The 20,294-nt window shown below is 39.1% G+C and overlaps 2 protein-coding genes across 4 annotated transcripts in view; one reads left to right on the top strand and one right to left on the bottom strand.

The window, feature by feature from the left end:
* The window catches only part of LOC113096334 (sodium-dependent phosphate transporter 2-like), a 40,466-nt gene extending 38,970 nt beyond the window's left edge, over nucleotides 1-1,496 (bottom strand). Inside the window, exon 1 of one of the 2 annotated variants that reach the window (XM_026261692.1) lies at nucleotides 1,211-1,496. The gene's annotated coding sequence lies outside the window, so the exon portion shown is untranslated. The remainder of the gene's footprint in view (nucleotides 1-1,210) is intronic. The other variant, XM_026261691.1, reaches the window with a different exon arrangement.
* A 3,011-nt stretch (nucleotides 1,497-4,507) lies between these two features.
* LOC113096377 (testosterone 17-beta-dehydrogenase 3-like) lies at nucleotides 4,508-19,437 on the top strand. Of its 2 annotated transcripts, XM_026261755.1 has the most exons (11): nucleotides 4,508-4,791; nucleotides 7,623-7,669; nucleotides 10,053-10,128; nucleotides 10,219-10,326; nucleotides 16,275-16,342; nucleotides 16,812-16,856; nucleotides 17,378-17,412; nucleotides 17,501-17,582; nucleotides 17,714-17,779; nucleotides 17,943-18,092; nucleotides 18,197-19,437. In XM_026261755.1, exons 1-11 carry the CDS (start codon nucleotides 4,641-4,643, stop codon nucleotides 18,290-18,292), a joined length of 924 nt encoding a protein of 307 aa, XP_026117540.1. In that variant the 5' UTR covers nucleotides 4,508-4,640; the 3' UTR covers nucleotides 18,293-19,437. The 2 variants fall into 2 exon arrangements, with proteins under 2 accessions (XP_026117540.1, XP_026117541.1); XM_026261756.1 differs by lacking the exon at nucleotides 17,714-17,779.
* The last annotated feature ends 857 nt before the right edge of the window (nucleotides 19,438-20,294 follow it).

Here is a 20,294-nt window from a genome sequence, read left to right as displayed (position 1 = left end):
CCAAACACAAATGATGCTGGTTGCTAGTGTCTTTGCAGCACTACTGTTATTTATTTTTTATATATTTATTTTTTTATATTTTTCAGTTTAATTGATTTTTATTTCTAAAATTGTATTTATTTAAATGTATATTTAAGTTTACATTTATGTTTCAACAAACTTGAAAAATTCTACTTGATAAATGTAAATGCTCTAAAACTTTTATGTAAATGATTGACATATATATATATATATATTACCTGTTTTATATATTTAATACTTGGTCAGTTTATTAATTTTAGTGCACTAAATTAAGATGAATGAAGAGATGGTTCAAGTCAGTGCTCAATAAATTATGATAGGTTTAGAAAAAATGTGTTGTGCATCCACTTATTATTAGTCTGACATTTTAGCATGCAAATCAAGGGGAAAACTCCAAGATATCGGCCCTAAAAATCGGCAGCACATATCGGCCATCGGCTGACCCTGACCTCTAAACATCGGCATCGGCTATAGAAAAACCCATATCGGTCGATCTCTACTATAAAATATATCGCGTGCCTTATTCCGTGAAGCCACATCATCTCACGGAGGGATTTACTTCAAACACTCGAATGATGTTTTGAGGTGATTTGAGTAAAAACATGTTATTAAATGTGGTGTTTTCACATGCTTTACGATGAAGCAGCATTTACACAGAGCTGTAGTTAACTGGCAAGCTTCGAAAACAACTCCATTATCTTCATATTTAAATACAAGTGCTTCTAAGTAACAAAATGCTGTAACAATCACGTGTATGTCTCAAATCACTGCAGCCTGCCCGTTTGCTGTCTGTCTCGTCAGGCTCTTGCCTACCTAGTCCGACCTCTACCAAAATATTAATATACGTTATATGAATTCAAATTTATAGCTAATCGACAAAACCCTTGTCATATACACAAAACGAACACCGTGCTTAATACAAAGCGGTGTACAGCATTACACCAGTGGACTCGCACAAATCGGACCCTGAGAAAAATCACGTAATAAATCTTTATTATACGATCACTTCAAAGACAATATCAACACGCCTCAGAGCCATAAGTAGCTGCACTGAGGAGTAACAAAGTAAAGAGCGAATCTTTTCCTGCTCCAGAGCGCGTGGTTTTGAGATATTCCCCGTGGCGCGAATCTAATCCATTGACGAACTATCGACGGCATGACAGCGGTCAATGACACAGCTCTTACTCACCGAGAAGAGAATCCAATCCTCTGGAGAGGCTTTAACGTGCTTCGGATATCAGTATAAGAGACCTCGTGTAATGAAGCGAATTTCAGCGCGGAGATTCCTAAACGCTCCCTTCAGCTCTGGCGACCATGTTTGTCCTGACTGACTGACTCACTGACTGTTACTGGTGAGCTGCATCCGGGCGCTTGAGGAATCAGGGGGCAGGAGCTTCCCGTGTACGGAGAAAAAACGGGAAAGAACGAGTGGAGAACCTGTCAATGTAACGTCCTGTCCCACTTCAGCTCAAGTATCAACCAAATGGTTGCGAATTTGATTTGAGCAGATGGGCTTTTATTAGGTTCATAATGGGCTGTTTTAGATATGGCTGTTATAGAGATGTATTCTGGTGGGTGCACGAGGTCATTGTTTGTCTGTAATGTTGTCGTGACCACGTGACGACAGATCGATTCTTATCCGTAATGAAGCTCGATTATGATAAGAATACACTAGGTACCATACCATTACTTTATTGTAATATTTATATGTTTTATGTCTATTGCGGAAAGGGGGCAGGTAGTTTTCAACAGACGTAATGTTACGTAACACCATTCGCGCGTTCTCAACACATGAGCACCACACGAGACAAGTGATAGGTTATCCAACTCCTTTCCGAGTTTCGGTTCTTTTAATGATTCAGTTGGGTGGAGGGTGGTTGTAATATTATCTGTGAATCTTCGCATAAAAAAATAGAACCTAAATAAGGTTTGCATTTGATTAAATAGTGTTTTAACATAATTAATATATCTATTCATTTTAATATTTTTTGTATTATTATTTATTTTCGTGAATGAGTCGTTCAGACGAGTCTTGTGATTCGGAAAAATTCGTTGAACAGAATCAACTATAGAGGGATTCGTTTACAAATCGGACACCGCTATCAGCTATCAGAGCCGGAGACCCCTTCAGAAGAGCAAGACAGGTTCACTAGCTCATCCTAGACATACATCATCAGAACATTAACATTTATAAATAATTATTTTCTCTGTTCCTTACGGATAAATAACGTACAGGCAGCCTATATGGATATATCAATATATGACCTATATATATATATATCAATCAGGTATGCGTTTCTGTATTTTAACTATATATATAGTTAAAAAATATCTTATAACGGCACTTTGAAATAACATGTCTTTGATTATGAATAAGGTCTATATCTCAGTAGATATATCTATAATGTCCATTTAAATACATTTAAATTACTTTCGGGCTTAATAGTTTTTGAGTTTTCTTTTTCTTTTTCTTCCAAGTACAGCTATGAGGGAAAACCCCAAACTTGGTGAATAGCGCCATCTGCCGTTTCATGCCCATATGCAAATATTGATTTAGTCCGAAGTCTTGGATGCCTGACCACCCAAAATCTATTACATCAAATAAAAATAAAAAAACACAGTGACGATTTTAAACGTCTCCATCTTAAAAATAACTCCCAGCTTGAATCATATAACAAACCGCTGACTAAGGAATTAGTAATAAGGCAGAAAACAGTTCAAGCTGTTCCTGAGTGGGCAAACAAAGCATTTTCTATGAAACCTGTTAAGCTGATTTTTTTAACCACTAGACAGCGCTGGAGCTGCTTAAATACCGTGAGTCCTTGATACCAGAGAGCTCAACACTGCAGTGCCAGACACGTATGGAAGCATATGGGTAGCATTATTCAATTTGGGGTGTAATATGCGAAATGACAATGCAATATGTAAAATGACAATGCAGTTCTGTATTTACATTTACATTTTCCAATACATTTGTGCAACGTTTGGTGCAAAATGGAAATGAAATTACATAATTTTCATTTGCCATTTCATACACCAGTTTTAATATGTAAAATGAATGCTAATTTTAACGCTTTATAAGTTGTAAAATGAAAATGTATTACAGAAATGATTAGAAATAACATGTTCAAGCAAAAACTGTGGTAAAAAATGATGAAAAATGCTATTTTTCTTAAATACATTAACACTCACAGTCAAGACACTTACGATTGCATTTTCATTCAATGTCCCGCAATGAATGTAGTAAAATTCAATATGCACATTGAAAATGCACTCCGAGCCGATCACGTGTCTGACCCCTCCCGCAATGATCATTTTGCCACAGTTTTTGCTTGAACATGTTAGACATATCTAATCATTTCTGTAATACATTTTCATTGTAATTTTGCAACTTATAAAGCGTTAAAATTAGTATTCATTTTACATATTAAAAATGGTGTATGAAATGGCAAATGCAAATTATTTAATTTTCGTTTTCATTTTGCACTAAACATTGCACAAATGTATTGGAAAATGTATATGTAAATACAGAAATGCATTTTGCATATTACATCCCAAATTGATTATTGCTACCCATATGCTTCAATATAACAGGACTCATGAGAGCAAGAGAATAGTATTTATTACGATGATGAAATAAAGAGCGAATGTTGACTTTTTCACAAGGTTAATAATTGTGAAAGCACAATGTCAACAAATAAGGTAAGTAGTGCACATTTAGAGTAAATCATGTTGTAAAAGATTAAATTCATGATACTTTTCTGTTTTTCCATGAAAAAAAGGTAAGTGTGGATACAAATAGGTGAATCTGGATGCTCTTGCTTATAAATGATCAATAAAATATCACCCTATCATCACCCAGATTTAAATTCACAAACTGTAAAATCCCTTAAAAAAATGCCTTATTACATTAGTTATTAAAATTACTACAATAAATTTAACCTATATAGACGTAAATGAATAAAAAAATGACTAAACCTTTAAGTAAAATTAAAATGATAGAATAATAAAAAAAAGATTATCATGCACAAGTAATAACATAAGAAATTTTTAAGAATTTAAATAAGATTTTTTTACAAGATGAAAAAAAGTGCTAGGTATAGTTTATAGTTTGTTAGAGAGTTCAACAGCTTGGGACAATAGTGACTAAAGTAGTGACTTTAGGTTTAACCTTTGGTGTTTTGGGGAGCCTTTAGTTAAATTATATCACTGATCTGGCTGGTTTTGTGACAATATTGCCAAAGTATTGAAGACATTTAAAATTTAAAATCCGTTCTGTAAGATCAAGGTAGCAGTGTGAAAGGATTTAAGTGCTGAAATGTGATTCCTCAGTCCGGAATGAGCCTACATTCTGTGACACAAATTCCCTCCTCTCTTTGATTTGGATAACAATAGGTGAGCTTACTCACATTAAATGCCACAACAGTCACAAAAAATAGGAATGTGAATTCTATCCTGGTGAGAAAGGGCAGAGTAGATTCTGATTGGCTGAGGGCGCTGTCAGCACTGTGTTTTGAAGCTTGTAGTCAGATTAAATAAGAGAATAAGAGAACCGTGGCAGTTAAAAGAGGGGCCAAGATAGCAGGAAGGACTCACTTTAAGCCTTGAGAATTGCTGTCATGACGCTCGCTGAGATTATCTTCATTTTTACCGGGACTTGTGCTGTCCTGGTTTTTGGAGGGAAATTAGTATGCCTGTTTATGATGCTTGTCCCGAAGCTCTTCTGTCCTCTTCCTAAGTCTTTTTTCACCACACTAGGGAAATGGGCAGGTGAGAAACACCAGCATTTTACATTTTATTTCCTGTATTTTTGTGTTGAGCATGCATTTTCTATATAAACCAACCTTTTTATACATGAAAGATTTTAGCAAAAATAATAAGAGAAAGTAGTAATTCTAACCTTGTGACATGTAAGCTAAATAACATATGTAAAAATGCTAAATTTTGTTGGTAACCCTTTATCATAGCTTTCATTAAGAATATAATTTCAAATGAATACATTAAATATTGCTTAAAAGATCATTAGTTTGACATTTTAAAATCAGTTAGCAGTTAGAAATGTCATGATTTAAGCCTTTTAGAAAATGCAAGGTTTATTATATCTGAACTGACCCCCCGCTGTACCTTGAGGGAACCCTGGTTGAGAACAATGGATTTAAAGCATGAGAGTGAAAGAGAGTGAACCATGTAGCCCTCCTACAAACCATCACTGCCTTAGTTTTGGCCCAGGAACAAGGTTCTCATCTTACTTTAAATTGTCCCTTACAAAATGTCTTGATTTCCTAAACAGCGCGTTTATTGTTAGTAAAAGAGTGACCACCCTTATGGCTTTCTTGAATTCATACTGTGTATAGAAGTTCAGAAACAAAACAAAAAACCCAAGCTTCCCTTCCATTCCGGCACTGAGAGTAGCAGAGAACAAAAGGCAATTAGAACAGTATGTTCCAGAACATTATTACTTTTTTTATGTTTCTTGACTTTGAATGGTTGTTCCTGCTCATTTGAAATCAAATTAACATTACTTTTTCTCTCTTTCTGCAACTATTCTTTCACTTTAAGGCTTTGAAATGTTCTTCCTGGTGTGTGTGTGTGTGTGTGTCTGTCTGTGTGTGTGTGTGTGTGTGTGTGTGTGTGTGTGAGGGAGAGAGAGAGTATGTGCATTACAATGTGCCTTTGCAGGGGTGTTTTCTAGTATGTTTAGAGACAATACATCTGCTATTCCTTTCACTTTAAATAAATAATCGTGACAGTTTTGCAAGTTGTTGTGCATATCGGTTCAGCCTGTATGAGTGCACGATTGAATGCTGTAAGATTGGCATTCATATACATTATAAACATATTATAATGGTTTTTAAAGGATCATGTGACACTGAAGACAGGAATAATGACTGCTCAAAAACTTTGCCATCACAAGAATTAAAAATAAATAAATAATAATAATATTTTTTATATATATATATATATATATATATATATATATATATATATATATATATATATAAATATAGAGAGAGAGAGGGAGAGAGAGAGAGAGAGAGTTATATGTTATAGAAGACACACATATATAAGTTATGTTTCAATGCAATGTAATGCAAGTACAATTAATAATATATAAAACACAGGTAACACATTAAGAACCAATTTATTCACTAACAATGAGCAATAAATTTATCCAAGAGAGCTGTTGATTGTTTGCTTCAGTTGCACTACCAAGGAGTGAAATGCTCCAGTAAAGATCTTTTCATCCTGAGTTCATCAAAATGACCACAGATGATCAAAGTTGAAATTTAAATGGCTTTGTGTGCCATTGAGAAAGCAAAACTAAACCTGATTGAGTTTACATGTCATTTTGAAGAAGGGTTGGTCCTTTTTCCAACTCAAGTGAATCTGTTTTTTTTTTTTCTTTCTTTCTGACATGTTGGAGTTAAATATTTCAGTAAATACAGCTGGATAAAACAAAAACTGTGTCCATCTTCATTTCAGGCTGCAAAGCAACAAAATTTGATTATTTTAAAGGGGGTGAATTTTTTCTGTATCACTGTAATGAATAATTTTAATATTTTTTTTTTTTAAGTGACGTGTCATTCAGCCAAGTATGGTGACCCATACTCAGAATTTGTGCTCTGCATTTAACACAATACAAAGTCCACACACACAGCAGTGAATGAACGAACACACACACACACACATACAGAACAGTGGGCAGCATTTTATGCTGCAGCACCTGTGGAGCAGTTGGGGGTGTGATGCTTTGCTCAAGGGCACCTAATTCATGGTATTGCTGGCTCGAGATTCGATCCCACAACCCTAGGGTTAGGAGTCAAACTCTCTAACCACTAGGCCCCGACTTCCTCAAATTTGTTTATTACAATTATACTTATAAAATACATAATAAAAACTGAGACAAGCCAACTAAAGACTGAATTGTTCACATTTGAAACATTCAAAATATTTAACTTATCTAAGATTTCACTGAGATTTTAAAGCAGGGTACTACTTGTACTTCTTGTACACCAAGAAAATTGACACAAAGAAAGAACGAAAGCATGGGAAATGTGAAAGAAAGACACAAAAAAGCCATTTTCACCCTGCAGAGGACAACACAAACTTTAGTTCAAACCTTTCTAGTCTACGAAAGTAATGGTAATAACATCTTACATCATTTCCTCTGTTTTATAAACTGGCTATCCCACTAGCCCTCCAACACCCCTTTTCTTCCCACACCAATGTGAACTGCTCAGATGGACAAACTGGTGGAGAGAAGATGACTTTTCACACATATGCACCACCCATGCTCCCTGTTTGTTTAGTGAATTGGTGGGTACACACAATCTGTTCAAGAATGTTGTTAAAGCAAACAGACATTGACTGGCTTTCCTCTGAAGTGTGAGATTCTCAAAGAGAGTGTCAGGAAACAGATTGACTATCATGTTCTGAATACACTTGATGCAAAAGCTTATTTTTTGTAATACAGATGTAAATTATGTACAGGTTATAGTTTATATATATTCAGTGTATTAGAAACAGGTAACATTAAATTATTATTCATACCTTCCAGTTTATGATTTTAAGTCTAATACAGAATATTTCATCTGTTTCAGTGGTCACTGGAGGGTCAGATGGAATAGGAAGAGCATATGCAGAAGAGGTAACAAGAAAACCACCTTGTGGAAACTGTGATTTGCTGTGACAATATCGATTTTAGATTAGATATTAGATTAGTTCAATTATTATGTATAAGGTCATGCAAGTATAGGGTTAAAAGGTAACAGTAAACATAATATTTATTCAGCAAAGAAGCATTAAATTGATCAAAACTGCAAGCGATTTCTAAAGTTATAAATTTTTATATTTCAAATCAATGCTGTTCTTTTGCACTTTAACTCTTCAAAGAAATCTGAAAAATGCATCCTAGTTCCCTTTTGAATGTTCAATTCACATTGTGTGTATGTATGGGAAAACTCCTGTTTTACTCTGTACTGAAGATTTGTACACGTTTGTGTTGCTGCACAAACTAATGGTGCTTTAGCCTGCCAGAAGGGGCAGAGCAGACCTACAGTATATATATAAGTCGGCTCACAGCGCCATTCATCAGATCATTCTCCTTCAGCGACAAGGATCATCTCTTTGCTGACTCTGGAAAAAGCCAAGAAGCCAAGCAAGAAGAAACACCAGCCCTGCTCGCCGCCGTCGAAGAAGCCTGAATCATTGAGGACTCACTGTGGCCATCACTGCGCTTGAAGAGCAAGCAAGAAAAAATTCCTAAAGAGGAAATTTCTCAGTCGTGTTGTTTCATATGTTGTGCCGCGAGTGTGGTTCATGCAAGGACCCCTTGCATGAGATGGACTGGCACAGTGAGTCTCTGCAATGCACACACAGAAGCTGTACTCTCTGAAGTCTCTTGGTTCCGTTGTGAGAATATGAGACTTTCCTATCTCTGCTCGTGGATCGCCTTTTTCCGTAAAGGCGGTCCTCCTCGCTCAGCCCTCCCATTTCCTTCCTCTCCTTAGAGTAGAGGTGGAGGATCTGGCCCTATTGTGATTACGCCGGAACGATCCCTGACTATTCAGCTGTTGGCAATGTCTCTCAAACTGGGGACGACACTCTTTGTGTTCTTTGGGGCCACCTTATGGCGGCGGCCGCCTCTGTAATTCACCCTGGCCTGCTTCACATGCAGACCCTTCAGTTTTGGCTCAAAGCCCACATTCCTCCCCACGCTTGATGTCTGGGACCGTTTCCTGTCAGAGTAGACCACCACTGTATCAAGGCTGTGGCACCCTGGATGACCTCTCACCTGTTCCAAAAAGGAATTAGCTTGTATACCTGCATGACTTCCAGAAGGCAAGTAGTCACGACAGACACATACAACTTGGGTTGGGGGTACCCTGTTGGAGGGCAATCTAGTATACGGCTCCTGGTCAGCCCCGAAGCAATGCCTGTATATCAACTGCCTAGATATGTTGGTGGTTTTCTTTGCCCTGAAAACCTTCCTTCCAGCCTTGAAAGGGCACCATATCTTGGTCCGGTCAGACAGCATGATGATTGTGGCTTCGACAGCAGTTTAATTAGCTTCCAGTGAGAGTAAGAAATATCATTTTGGAGGCAAGAGTGCCATCTACAAGACGCTTTACAGCCAAAAATGGTCAGTATTCCTTAACTGGTGTTCTGCAGTTTGGACCCAATATCATGTGATGGGGTCCAAACCACATGCTAACCTTTTTGCAAGAGCTACTGGATAATAACGGACTGCCAGCCACAAAGCAGCGACTTTCTCACTGGATTGTTGTTGGGATAGCCCTGGCTTATGCATCAGAAGGTTTGCAATGCCTTATATGTGTGAGGGCCCATTCTAAACGAGGGATGGCCACTTCCTGGGCGTGGTCCAGTGGAATATCTATTGGTGAGATCTGTGCGCCTGCCTTTCTGTTTGATGTTCCACTCTTCTCCTTGGGCAAAGTGGTTTTATTAGACCTCTCATCTACCAGCTTGGGGCGTAATGTGCTCAGGCTTTCAGGGGTTGTTGTTGGTGCTCCGAGATTGGGCTTGCAGAGCAGGAGATCCTGTATCTGCTCAAAGCACACAACGTGAAGTGAACATTAGAAAGGCAATGCTCTTGTCACTGACGTAACCTCGGTTCCCTGAGAAAAGGGAACGAGTGTTGTGTCACTTCCCCGCTATAAGCTGCCCAAATCAATGATCTATAAGTCTAACATTCTGATGAATGGCACTGCAAGCCGACTTATATACAGGTCGGCTCCACCCCTTATGGTGGGCTAAAGTGCCATTGGTTTGTGCAGCTACATAAATGTGAACAAATCAGGCTTCAGTAAAGAGTAAAACAGGAGTTTTGCCCATGCATACACTCAATGCTCATTCACTTATTTCAGGAAACTGAGCATACGTCAGTAACCGGAGCATTTCCACAAAAATATTAACCAGCACAAATGTTTTCAACATTAAAGGAAGAAATTAATTCAGCTCTTGCCTTATATTAAACTAGGCTGTTCTTGTAAAAATGTGTTTCTCTACAGCTTTCCAAACTAGGTATGAGTGTGATAATCATCAGCAGAAATCAAGAGAAACTTGCCAGAGCAGCAAGGAAGATCGGTAAAGCATTTACTACTGGAATTCCAGCTTCTCGACTTGTCTGTAATCTTAGAGCTCAGTTTCACTAGCATTCTTTTCTTGTTCTGACAGAGCTCACTACAGGACAGGAAGTCAAAGTAATAGCTGCTGACTTCACCAAAGATGACATATATGGACACATTAATGAAAACATCAAGGGTTTGGATATTGGAATTTTAGGTCAGCATCAGATGTCTCAATGTGCCAAAGTATTTATTTGAAGGGTTAGTTCACCAAAAATGAATTACTCAAGTCATCCTAGGTGTACAGGTGTTAATTCCATTCAAAAAGTGAAACTTGTATATTATATACATTCATTACACATAGACTGATATTTTTTCAAATGTTTATTTCTTTTCATTTTAATGATTATAACTGACAACTAAGGAAAATCCCAAATTCGGTATCTCCGAAAATTTGAATATTACTTAAGACCACTAAAAAGAAAGGATTTTGTTGACCTTGGACCTCAGAAAACAAAGTGGACCAACACCAGCAGATGACATGGCACCCCAAACCTTCACTGACTGTGGAAAGTTTACACTGAACCTCAAGCAACGTGGATTGTGTTCCTCTCCTCTCTCCCTCCAATCTCTGGGACCCTGATTTCCAAAGGAAATGCAAAATTTACTTTCATCAGATGAAAGTAAAGCCTACAGAACTAGACTAAGAGGCAATTTAGCTGACACTTTTATCCAAAGCGACTTACAATTGCTATATATGTCAGAGGTCGCACACCTCTGGAGCAACTAGGGGTTAAGTGTCTTGCTCAGGGACACATTGGTGTCTCACAGTGGATTCGAACCCGGGTCTCTCACACCACAGACATGTGTCCTATTTACCCTATTTAATTGAAAGGCCTTTGTAGGTGTCTTGTGTTAATTAGCTGATTAGAGTGTGGCACCAGGTGTCTTCAAAAATGTACATTTTCACAGTATTCAAATTTTCTGAGATACTGAATTTGGGATTTTCCTTTGTTGTCAGTTATAATCAGCAAAATTAAAAGAAATAAACATGAAATATATCAGTCTGTGTATAATGAATGAATATAACATACAAGTTTCACTTTTTCAATGGAATTAGTGTAATAAATAAACTTTTTGATGATATTATAATTATATGACCAGTACCTGTATATGGCTTTTTTTAGACGAATCCAGTCGAAAATTATCTTTGATCTTTCAAGCTGTTTCATGGCACAACTGGGTGTTGCATGCATCACTCCAAAAAAGTTACATATAAAGCGCCCTTCCATTAAAACCAGTGTCTCACGAGGTTCTAGGGGGTGAACAAAGGCCTTCTATAGTGAATTGATGCATTTTTGCAGGAAAAATATCAATTTTCAAGACGTAATTATCACTTTAATTATTATTTTTTAATGTAGCTTGTGACAATAGTTGTACATGGAAGAAGCTCCAGGCTTATGACGTATTAGGTCAACACTGAAAAACCAACGTTTGTTAACAGGAGCAAAGGAAGCAAAGTTCCCTCTCGAGGCGGTAACTCAACATTACGTCAGCTAAGACGTATATGGGAACTCTTCCCTTCTCCACTTTCACTGAAATCTTATTGGCTAACGCCAGCTGGGGACAGCTGGCCAATTGACGCGAAGCATGCAAATACTGGCGGGTAAGCGTGCAGTATAAAATGCATGGGCGCGAAAATTACGTCAGAATCTCTTTCTTCACGCTAGAAGTCTTATCTAAGTCATCGTGGAAGTTGCAATAGAGGACTACTCACCCTGTTTTTCCTCTCCACATCCGATGGCTGCTAATGCTAGATTCGGACCTTCACCAGTTCTGTGTGACCTGCGTGGGATTCTCACACGGACAACACTTGCGCCCACTGTACCGAGTTGCCAGTGCGCGCCCTCAGAGCCAGAGTGGCTCGGAGGACGGCGGGAATGAGGCCCACTGCCGCCAGCGAGCCGCTGGTGGGCCCTCCCCCGCCCGAAGACGAGTTTGACGTCGGCGTGGTGGACTATAGCTTCCGCGAACTTCGTCCTCTTCGGAGCTGGCGAGGAAAACGACTCCATGTCGCTTCGACGTCGAAAAAGGTTTGGGCCTCTCAGTGGGACCGCCCCGACCAAGAGGGCCCTGAGACCTCCAGGAGAAGCTCGTCAGGGTCTTCGGAAAGGTCGTCACGGAGCTGAGTCTCGCTTGCAACGCACATGACGAGCCTGTGATAGGTAACTAGACTCGTGGCTCCTCCAGTCGAGCTGCTACCAGATGGCATTTAGGCATGCAAGAGCTCGTGGTGAAATCGTGGGCTGCACCCCAATCGGCGCGCACCCACTCTGCTACGAAGGCCATATCACGCACGTGGACGGGACGGAAACCCTCCCCCCCCGTCTAGGAGACTGTTACCACACACCTGTGCTCGTCTCCCTCTGCTTTTGGTCCGGACCACAGTCTAGAAAGAGCGAGTGCAGCTTCTGCTCTTTGCCAGGGCAATACTCAAGGTGTTTCAGGCAAACGGCGGCACAGTAAAGCGCTGACGTCATCAGGATCTGCACGCGGCAACTGATCTCGCGCTGATTGCTATTAAGCGCTCTGCTCAGCTGTTTCACGGAGCTCATGGTCATCTTTACAGGCACCTATGGCTTACCCTAGCTGTCCTGAAAGACGCGGACCGTAGGCCGCTCCTAAACGTTCCAGTTGCTCCCTCCGGCCTCTTTGGTGACGTCATGGAGCTATTCTCAGAGACGCAGAAAGCGCCAAAGTATGAGCCATGTGATACCCCGTCGCTCACCCCAGTCTTCTTCTGCGAGATTCTTATGCACCGGGCCAGGCTCTGAAACCAGCTAAAATAACCCGCAGTGGCACCCCGTTCTGAACCGGACGCTCGTTTCTGCCGAAACCAGCAGTGGTAAGAGCCTGGAAGGTAACGTCAGGGTCAGTTGAGGACCCCGCGCCGCGAGAGAGCCAGTGCGCCATACGAGCCGTCTCCCTAACGGTGAAAGAGTGAGTGAGCGGGAGGCCCCGCCCCCAAGCGCCATGTTCATATGCATCATGTCCCCCATTTCCTTCGGGCGACGATTGCTATGTCTGTTTGAATGCTGTTTGTGTGAGTTCCACAATAAAAGCAGGTATTCAATCAGCGAAAGAGCTTTACTGCCTCTTACACTCATCTCTGTGTCACTCGCCCTGTCTCAGATCAGTGCAGAGCCACAACCCATGATTATACAGGCCTCGCGAGAGTGCCAACACCACATAAACACGGTGTCACCCTCAATGTTCAGATGCATCATGTCCCCCATGTTTCTTCGGGCGATGATTGCTATGTCTGTTTGAATGCTGTTTGTGTGAGTTCCACAATAAAAACAGGTATACAATCAGCGAAAGAACTTTACTGCCTCTTACACTCATCACTGTGTCACTTGCCCTGTCTCAGAACAGTGCAGAGCCACAACCCATGATTATACTGGCCTCGCGAGAGTGCCAACACCACATGAACACGGTGTCACCCTCAATGTTCAGATGCATCATGTCCCCCATGTTTCTTCGGGCGACGATTGCTATGTCTGTTTGAATGCTGTTTGTGTGAGTTCCACAATAAAAGCATGTTACAATCAACTAAAGAGCTTTACATCCTCTTACACTCATCTCTGTGTCACTCGCCCTGTCTCAGAACAGTGCAGAGCCACAACCTATTATTATAATGGCCTCGCGAAGGAGCGAGGGTGCCAACACCACAAAGACACATGCATCATGTCCCCCACATCACTATGGGTGACGATTGCTATATGTGTTTAAATTATGTTTTTGTGAGTAAAAATTGTACTACAGAAGCATATATACAAATTCTTGCACCCAACGTTGTGTCACTCGCCCTGTCTCAAACAACGCAGAGCCACAGTCCATGATTATAATGGCCTCATGATGGCGCAAGAGTGACACACCATTTCGCGACGCGCCCGCCCTCCCGCCAGTGCTTCCACACATTTTCACAAAATGGTGCGAGAACATTTATATTGACCCGGGGACCTGTTCCGTGTCGGATGTTTTGCGCTTTCTACAGCACAGTTGGATAGCGGGAGTTTGAAACCATCCACGCTGAAGGTGTATGTGACCGCTATTGCCGCTTTCGTTCCCCGGTTACGGGTAAACGATCGGTAAGCACGCTCTGGTATTCAGTTTTCTCAGGGGAGCAAGTAGATTGTGTACTTCATGGCCCTCTGTGCCGCCGTGGGATTTCGCTCTAGTTTTGAGGGCTCTATCTCTTATTACCGTTCGAGCCATTAGCTTCGATTGCGGTTAAGGAGCTTCCCTGAAGACTGCCTTGCCTCTTGCTCTCGCCTCAGCGAAGTGCCTTGGAGAATTTCGTGAGTGTTTGGTGAACGATATTGCATTGGTTTTGGGCCTGGCGACTGTAATGTCACTCTCCGGCCGAGACCGGGTTTCGTTTCGAAGTCACTCAATACACCGTTTTGTTTCCCTGCCCGCCTTATCTGTTGGGCCGTCAGCCTCGCGCGACGCTGATACTCAGAGCGCCGGGACCCTGTTAGGGTTTTACGGATGTATATGAATTGCTCGGCCGCCTTTCGTCAGTCGGACCAGCTGTTCGTGTGCTTGGTGGATGTAATAAGGGACGTGCTGTTTCTAAACAGAGACTTTCTCACTGGATCGTGGACGCTATCAAATGCCAGGGGAAGGATTACCCCCTCAACATCAGAGCTCATTCTGCGAGGACATTATAAATGCTTCCTGATGGGCCTGGTCTAGAGGTATGTCTGTCCAGTATTTATGTTTTGCTGCTGGCTGGTCTTCCCAGAACACAATCGCCAGGTTTTACAAGCTGGATGTACCCTCTGTAGCGTCACATGTTTTTCGGTGAGTTAAGTTTTATTCATTAAAGCTGTTATAACCAGCTATACAGTAGTTACCATGGCTGCTAACTCTGTGTTATGGTTTAAATGGTTTATGCAGCAGTCACCGCAAACGCCGTCGACTCTGTTTAACTCTCATGCTTGAGTGCTTATTGCTTTGTGTCTGCCCTGGTTAGTGCAGATTTCGATATATTGCTTGAAGTTATGCATATTTTGTTAGGGTCAGAGCAGATGTATCATTGGCCTAGTTCCGCCTATCAGATGCAAGCACTCTTAGCGACACGGCCATTGGCTAGAACTGTACTGCTTGTGTGAGGGTGATTGACTCCGTTCAGGGCTTATCTTCACTGCTCTCACGGCGGGATTTTATACAGTTCCCATATACGTCTTAGCTGACGTAATGTTGAGTTACCGCCTCGAGAGGGAACGTCTCCGGTTACTATCGTAACCTCGGTTCCCTGAGAGGCGGGAACGAGACATTACGTTAGCCGCCGTGGTCGCTGTTTGATCAGCTGTGCTAGCGTTCAGTCGTGATTCTGACGTAATTTTCGCGCCCATGCATTTTATACTGCACGCTTACCCGCCAGTATTTGCATGCTTCGCGTCAATTGGCCAGCTGTCCCCAGCTGGCGTTAGCCAATAAGATTTCAGTGAAAGTGGAGAAGGGAAGAGTTCCCATATACGTCTTAGCTGACGTAATGTCTCGTTCCCGCCTCTCAGGGAACCGAGGTTACGATAGTAACCGGAGACGTTTCCTTCCGCAAAGGAAAACCAGTCTCCTCTTGGATTATATCCTCTGAAATCCTCTGACATTCCTCTCTTCTTCTTCGTTTAGTACTTCTAATTAGTGACCGTGGTTTTATTTTGATCTCTCACCTAATCTTCCGTGTTTTTCACTTCTGAGCGGCACATGCACAAAGCTGACCTCCATACGTCATCCGCCCCGAACTGCTTCCATCTACAAACAGTGATTATTACATTTTGAATATGTACATTTTTCTTACAAAAATACATCTAATGCTGGACACTTTTTTCATGGATGACTGATTTTTATTTAACTTGTTTTGGACTGATGCATGCAACACCTGCTGGGTGCCATGAAACAGCTTGAAATATCAAAAATTATTTTTAATATTACTCTGACTGGATTCGTCTGAAAGAAGAAAGACATTTACACCTTGGATGACTTGAGGGTGAGTAACTTATGGGCTGATTTTCACTTTTGGGTGAACTAACCCTTTAAAGTTCTAACATGTTCCACAGTGCTAATCCAGTTTGTTATACTTTACTTTAAATACAGTGAACAATGTCGGGATTCTGCCCAGCCAAATACCCTGCAAGCTACTTGAAACCTCTGACTTAGAAGAAGTGAGGTTACCAATGGTTCATACAGTCATTGCTAATGCTTTTAATATTATAAATCCTATAAAAAATATGCTACTGCCATCTCTCATTAATAAAGTATTAGTCTTTGAAAATAACTGCAGGAATTACATATTGTAGTAATAGAAAATGACCCATAATAACAACATAGAAACATTTTTTTTTTAAATCACAAATATCAGTAATGTAATTCTTTTTAAAAAATCTCTTTTTTTTTTTGTGATGCAAAAAACTGTTCAGTTAAAAGTTTTTAAAATAATTTCTTTCTTGTGAAAAACATTTTGATAATCTGAAGCAAGTTATGTGCATTGCAAAGGATCCATGGATTTGAAAGGTTCTTCATGGAGTCATAGATGCCAATAAAGAACCTATAGTTTTAAGATTGAGTTGATACAGTTTTGGAGTGTTTATCTCATATTGTCATTTATATATTTCATGTTGTGGCCTCTCCTAGAGAATACATGATGTTATCAACTGCAATGTAAAAGCCATGGTTAAGGTGAGTACCACTTACCACTCACCATTTACATTCAATTGAGGCAGTGGTTAGCAACTGCTGGGTCATATAGGGGTCACACAAAATTTAGCTCTGTTCCGATATGGTTGCAGAAAATTATTCTAAATGAAAAGAATAAAATGCAAATAAATATTTAATCGTGTGATTATCAAAAACAAACTGGTTGACTTTTAAACGTTGGGGACAAGACTCCTATTATCAGGAAAATATACCTTTCTCTCAAAGGCAATGCATCCAATCAAATACATTTTTTGCATTTTTCTTACTAAGTCTGTCTTGTTAATAATTTTGCATAATTTTTAGGCCTTTAGAGTTTATAGAGTTTAGGCCATCGTAATATAAATAAATTTCAATGTTTGACATATTAATGTATTATTATTATTATTATCATTATCTTATGAAATTATAGATGATAAACCGTTTTGACAAATATAGCCAGTTAAGAACCATTGGTTCTGAGAAAGAGATTTAATAATGTACTCACATATTTTTTATGTATTCAGATGTGCAGAATTGTGCTACCAGAGATGCAGCAAAGGTTTGGCCTTCTCTGTTCAATAGTGTTTTCATAATGTTTCATACAAATTTTAACAAATGAAGAGCACACTGACCATGTATTTCCTTAGAGGAAGAGGAGTGATTCTGAATGTGTCCTCTGGCATAGCCAAAATACCCTGCCCCATTTACACCCTGTATGCCGCATCCAAGGTAAATTTACACAAGACATCTACACAAAGTTGAAACATTCTATCTTTTTCTGCAATTCAGATAACAGTCTGCACTGTATTAGCAATATCAACATATCAAAAAAAAAAAAAAAAAAAAAAAACCTTCAACAGGTTTTTGTTGAGAGATTTTCACAGGGTCTTCAAGCAGAATATAAATTCAAAGGAATTATTATTCAGGTGAGTAAAAAAAAACATCATGCATGTAAAAGAATGCTATTTTGCTCTCTTTACCATCCAGAACTTACCCACACATTAGGTAAATAATGTTTTGTGTGTATTACATGTACATAGAGTAAGATATCAAATGTCCTCATTCCCAAATGGTTATTTTTTTTATTAGACGGTGGCTCCATTTGGGGTGTCAACAGCAATGACAGGACATCAGAAGCCAGATATGGTCACATTCACACCTGAGGAGTTTGCAAGGAGCTCACTGAAGTATCTAAAACTAGGAGACCAAACATATGGCAGTGTCACTCATACCATACTGGTAATGATCTCAATGAGTGGTAATGAATGCAAATGACTTGCTTCACTAATAAATATTTAATATAATTAGGTATTGTGCCTGACCAACATGTAATTGATCTGTAGGGCGGGATTGTGCAGTCCATTCCCACCTGGGTCCTGCAGAGCAAAGCGTTTCAGCATCATTTCAGGGAATATGTGAAGGAGAAAGTCGGAAGCTGAGAGTTGTCCCTCTCTTAGTGTGTGTGTGTGTGTGTGTGTGTGTGTGGTATTGAACATTTGATACTTTAAAAGCACAATTGTTGTGTTTGTTTGCACTAATTATGACAATGCTGCATGTCAAAAATCTAAGGCTGGGAAAGAAATGGAGAGGACTAAAAACTGGCAGGCCTTTGTTTGCCCATGGTCCTTCAAAATATATGCCATATCAGTGTCAATAATGGAACATATTATCATTATTAATCATAATCATGTCAGTAGACAGGAGATAGCTGCTGTGCTGACCTTGATAACATTAACAGAAGGTCAATCTCAGAAAGGCCAAATGACAGAGTAAAAGATGTGGCCTTGTTATTTTCTATCTATATTTTGCGATCAGAAAATGTTCTTATTTTTAGAGCATTTTATAAATAACATTAATAGCCCCAAAACACTTAAACAGATATTTGGCGCCACATACTGGTTAAATGCACTTTGACATGATGATCTTTAAAGCTTGAAGGTAATGTAATTGTTTGATATTGTTGTCATTATATCCCATTATATCAATTAATCACTGTATCAATAGCAAAATTACATAATGAAAACACTGATATGTAAACAGCACCTAAAGAACACGCACAATTTGTATTTATTTATTTTAATATAGCCTACATTTACATATCTAAACATATTACAACAGTCTTTTAAAATAACACCAGAATCACATCAGTAATTACTGTATATCTAACTTACCTTTTTTTTAAGCTCTGTTTTAAAGAGCTACTAGTTGTGTTTTGACGTTCAGCCAGCAGAGGGCAGGTTTTTGATTCTGCAGCATTACAGAACCTGAAGCACATCACTTTTGGTGGAGTGATTGAGTGATTGATCTCTGTGTGGACAAGGTTCATGTCTTGAAGATGTTGAGAAGGTAAAGGACACAAACAAGTGCAGTCTGATGGGGGATTTCCGTCGCAGATGTAGTATTTTAATAAAGTTGTTCACCCTTGAGCGAGCTGTTCTGATAAAAATACAGCTGACAAGATAACTATCAGTTTTCACTTATATGAAAGGGGTTTGTGTTTTTACTACAGGGAATTTCCACGGATAATTTATAATGCTACTTGTAACAGAAAAGACATTTATGTGGAATAAAGCTAAGGCAATAATTAAAATAAGTTGTATTCCTCTCTCTCTCTCTCTCTCTCTCTCTCACACACACACACACACACACACACACACACACACACACTATCTAGCTTGGTAGCTTTGGTGGATACGTAAAATAAAAACTGCACATCATCTAACAGCCCAATCTGCGGAAAACCACAAATGACCGTAAACCATTTTCTATGGTTTAAAATAGTGTAAAACTACCTGACCTATCTATCGCTGACCTATCATTATTCTAGATGGCTGATTTGATAGTATTTCATTAAATTAACTAGACTGCTATATAAATACCTAATCTTAAGTCAATGACAATGACAACCTTTAATTTATATATATATATATATATATATATATATATATATATATATATATATATATATATATATATATATATATATATATATATATATATATTTGAAAGTTATGAGTGTTTCTTTGGCCACTTATATAATATCTTTTGAGACATAAAAGTGGCCAAAGAAACACTCATAACTTTCAATTAAGATATTGAATTGTGATAACAGGAACAGTCCATCACAAATTATTGTTAACACAATCGGTTAATTCATCGTCATGAGTTTATTAATCCATGAGTTCACTCAACTTTAGTGATTTTTGTCAATTACTTTATATATTTGCAAAAAGAGTGTTTTCTCTCTCAAGTAAGACTAATTAATACATAATTGCATTATTATTCAATTGTCTCTGAATAGTGCAATACTGAATGTTGAATACATTCTGAATACATTTATGGTAAATTAAAACTTAATACTACATTGTAATTTCTATCAAAACACTTGTAATGATAAAGTTGCGATTTAGTTTATTTAAAATATATTGATATCAGATGTAA

Source organism: Carassius auratus, unplaced genomic scaffold (assembly GCF_003368295.1).
Source record: "Carassius auratus strain Wakin unplaced genomic scaffold, ASM336829v1 scaf_tig00215912, whole genome shotgun sequence".
NCBI lineage: Eukaryota > Metazoa > Chordata > Actinopteri > Cypriniformes > Cyprinidae > Carassius > Carassius auratus.
This window is presented reverse-complemented; position numbering and strand designations above follow the sequence as displayed.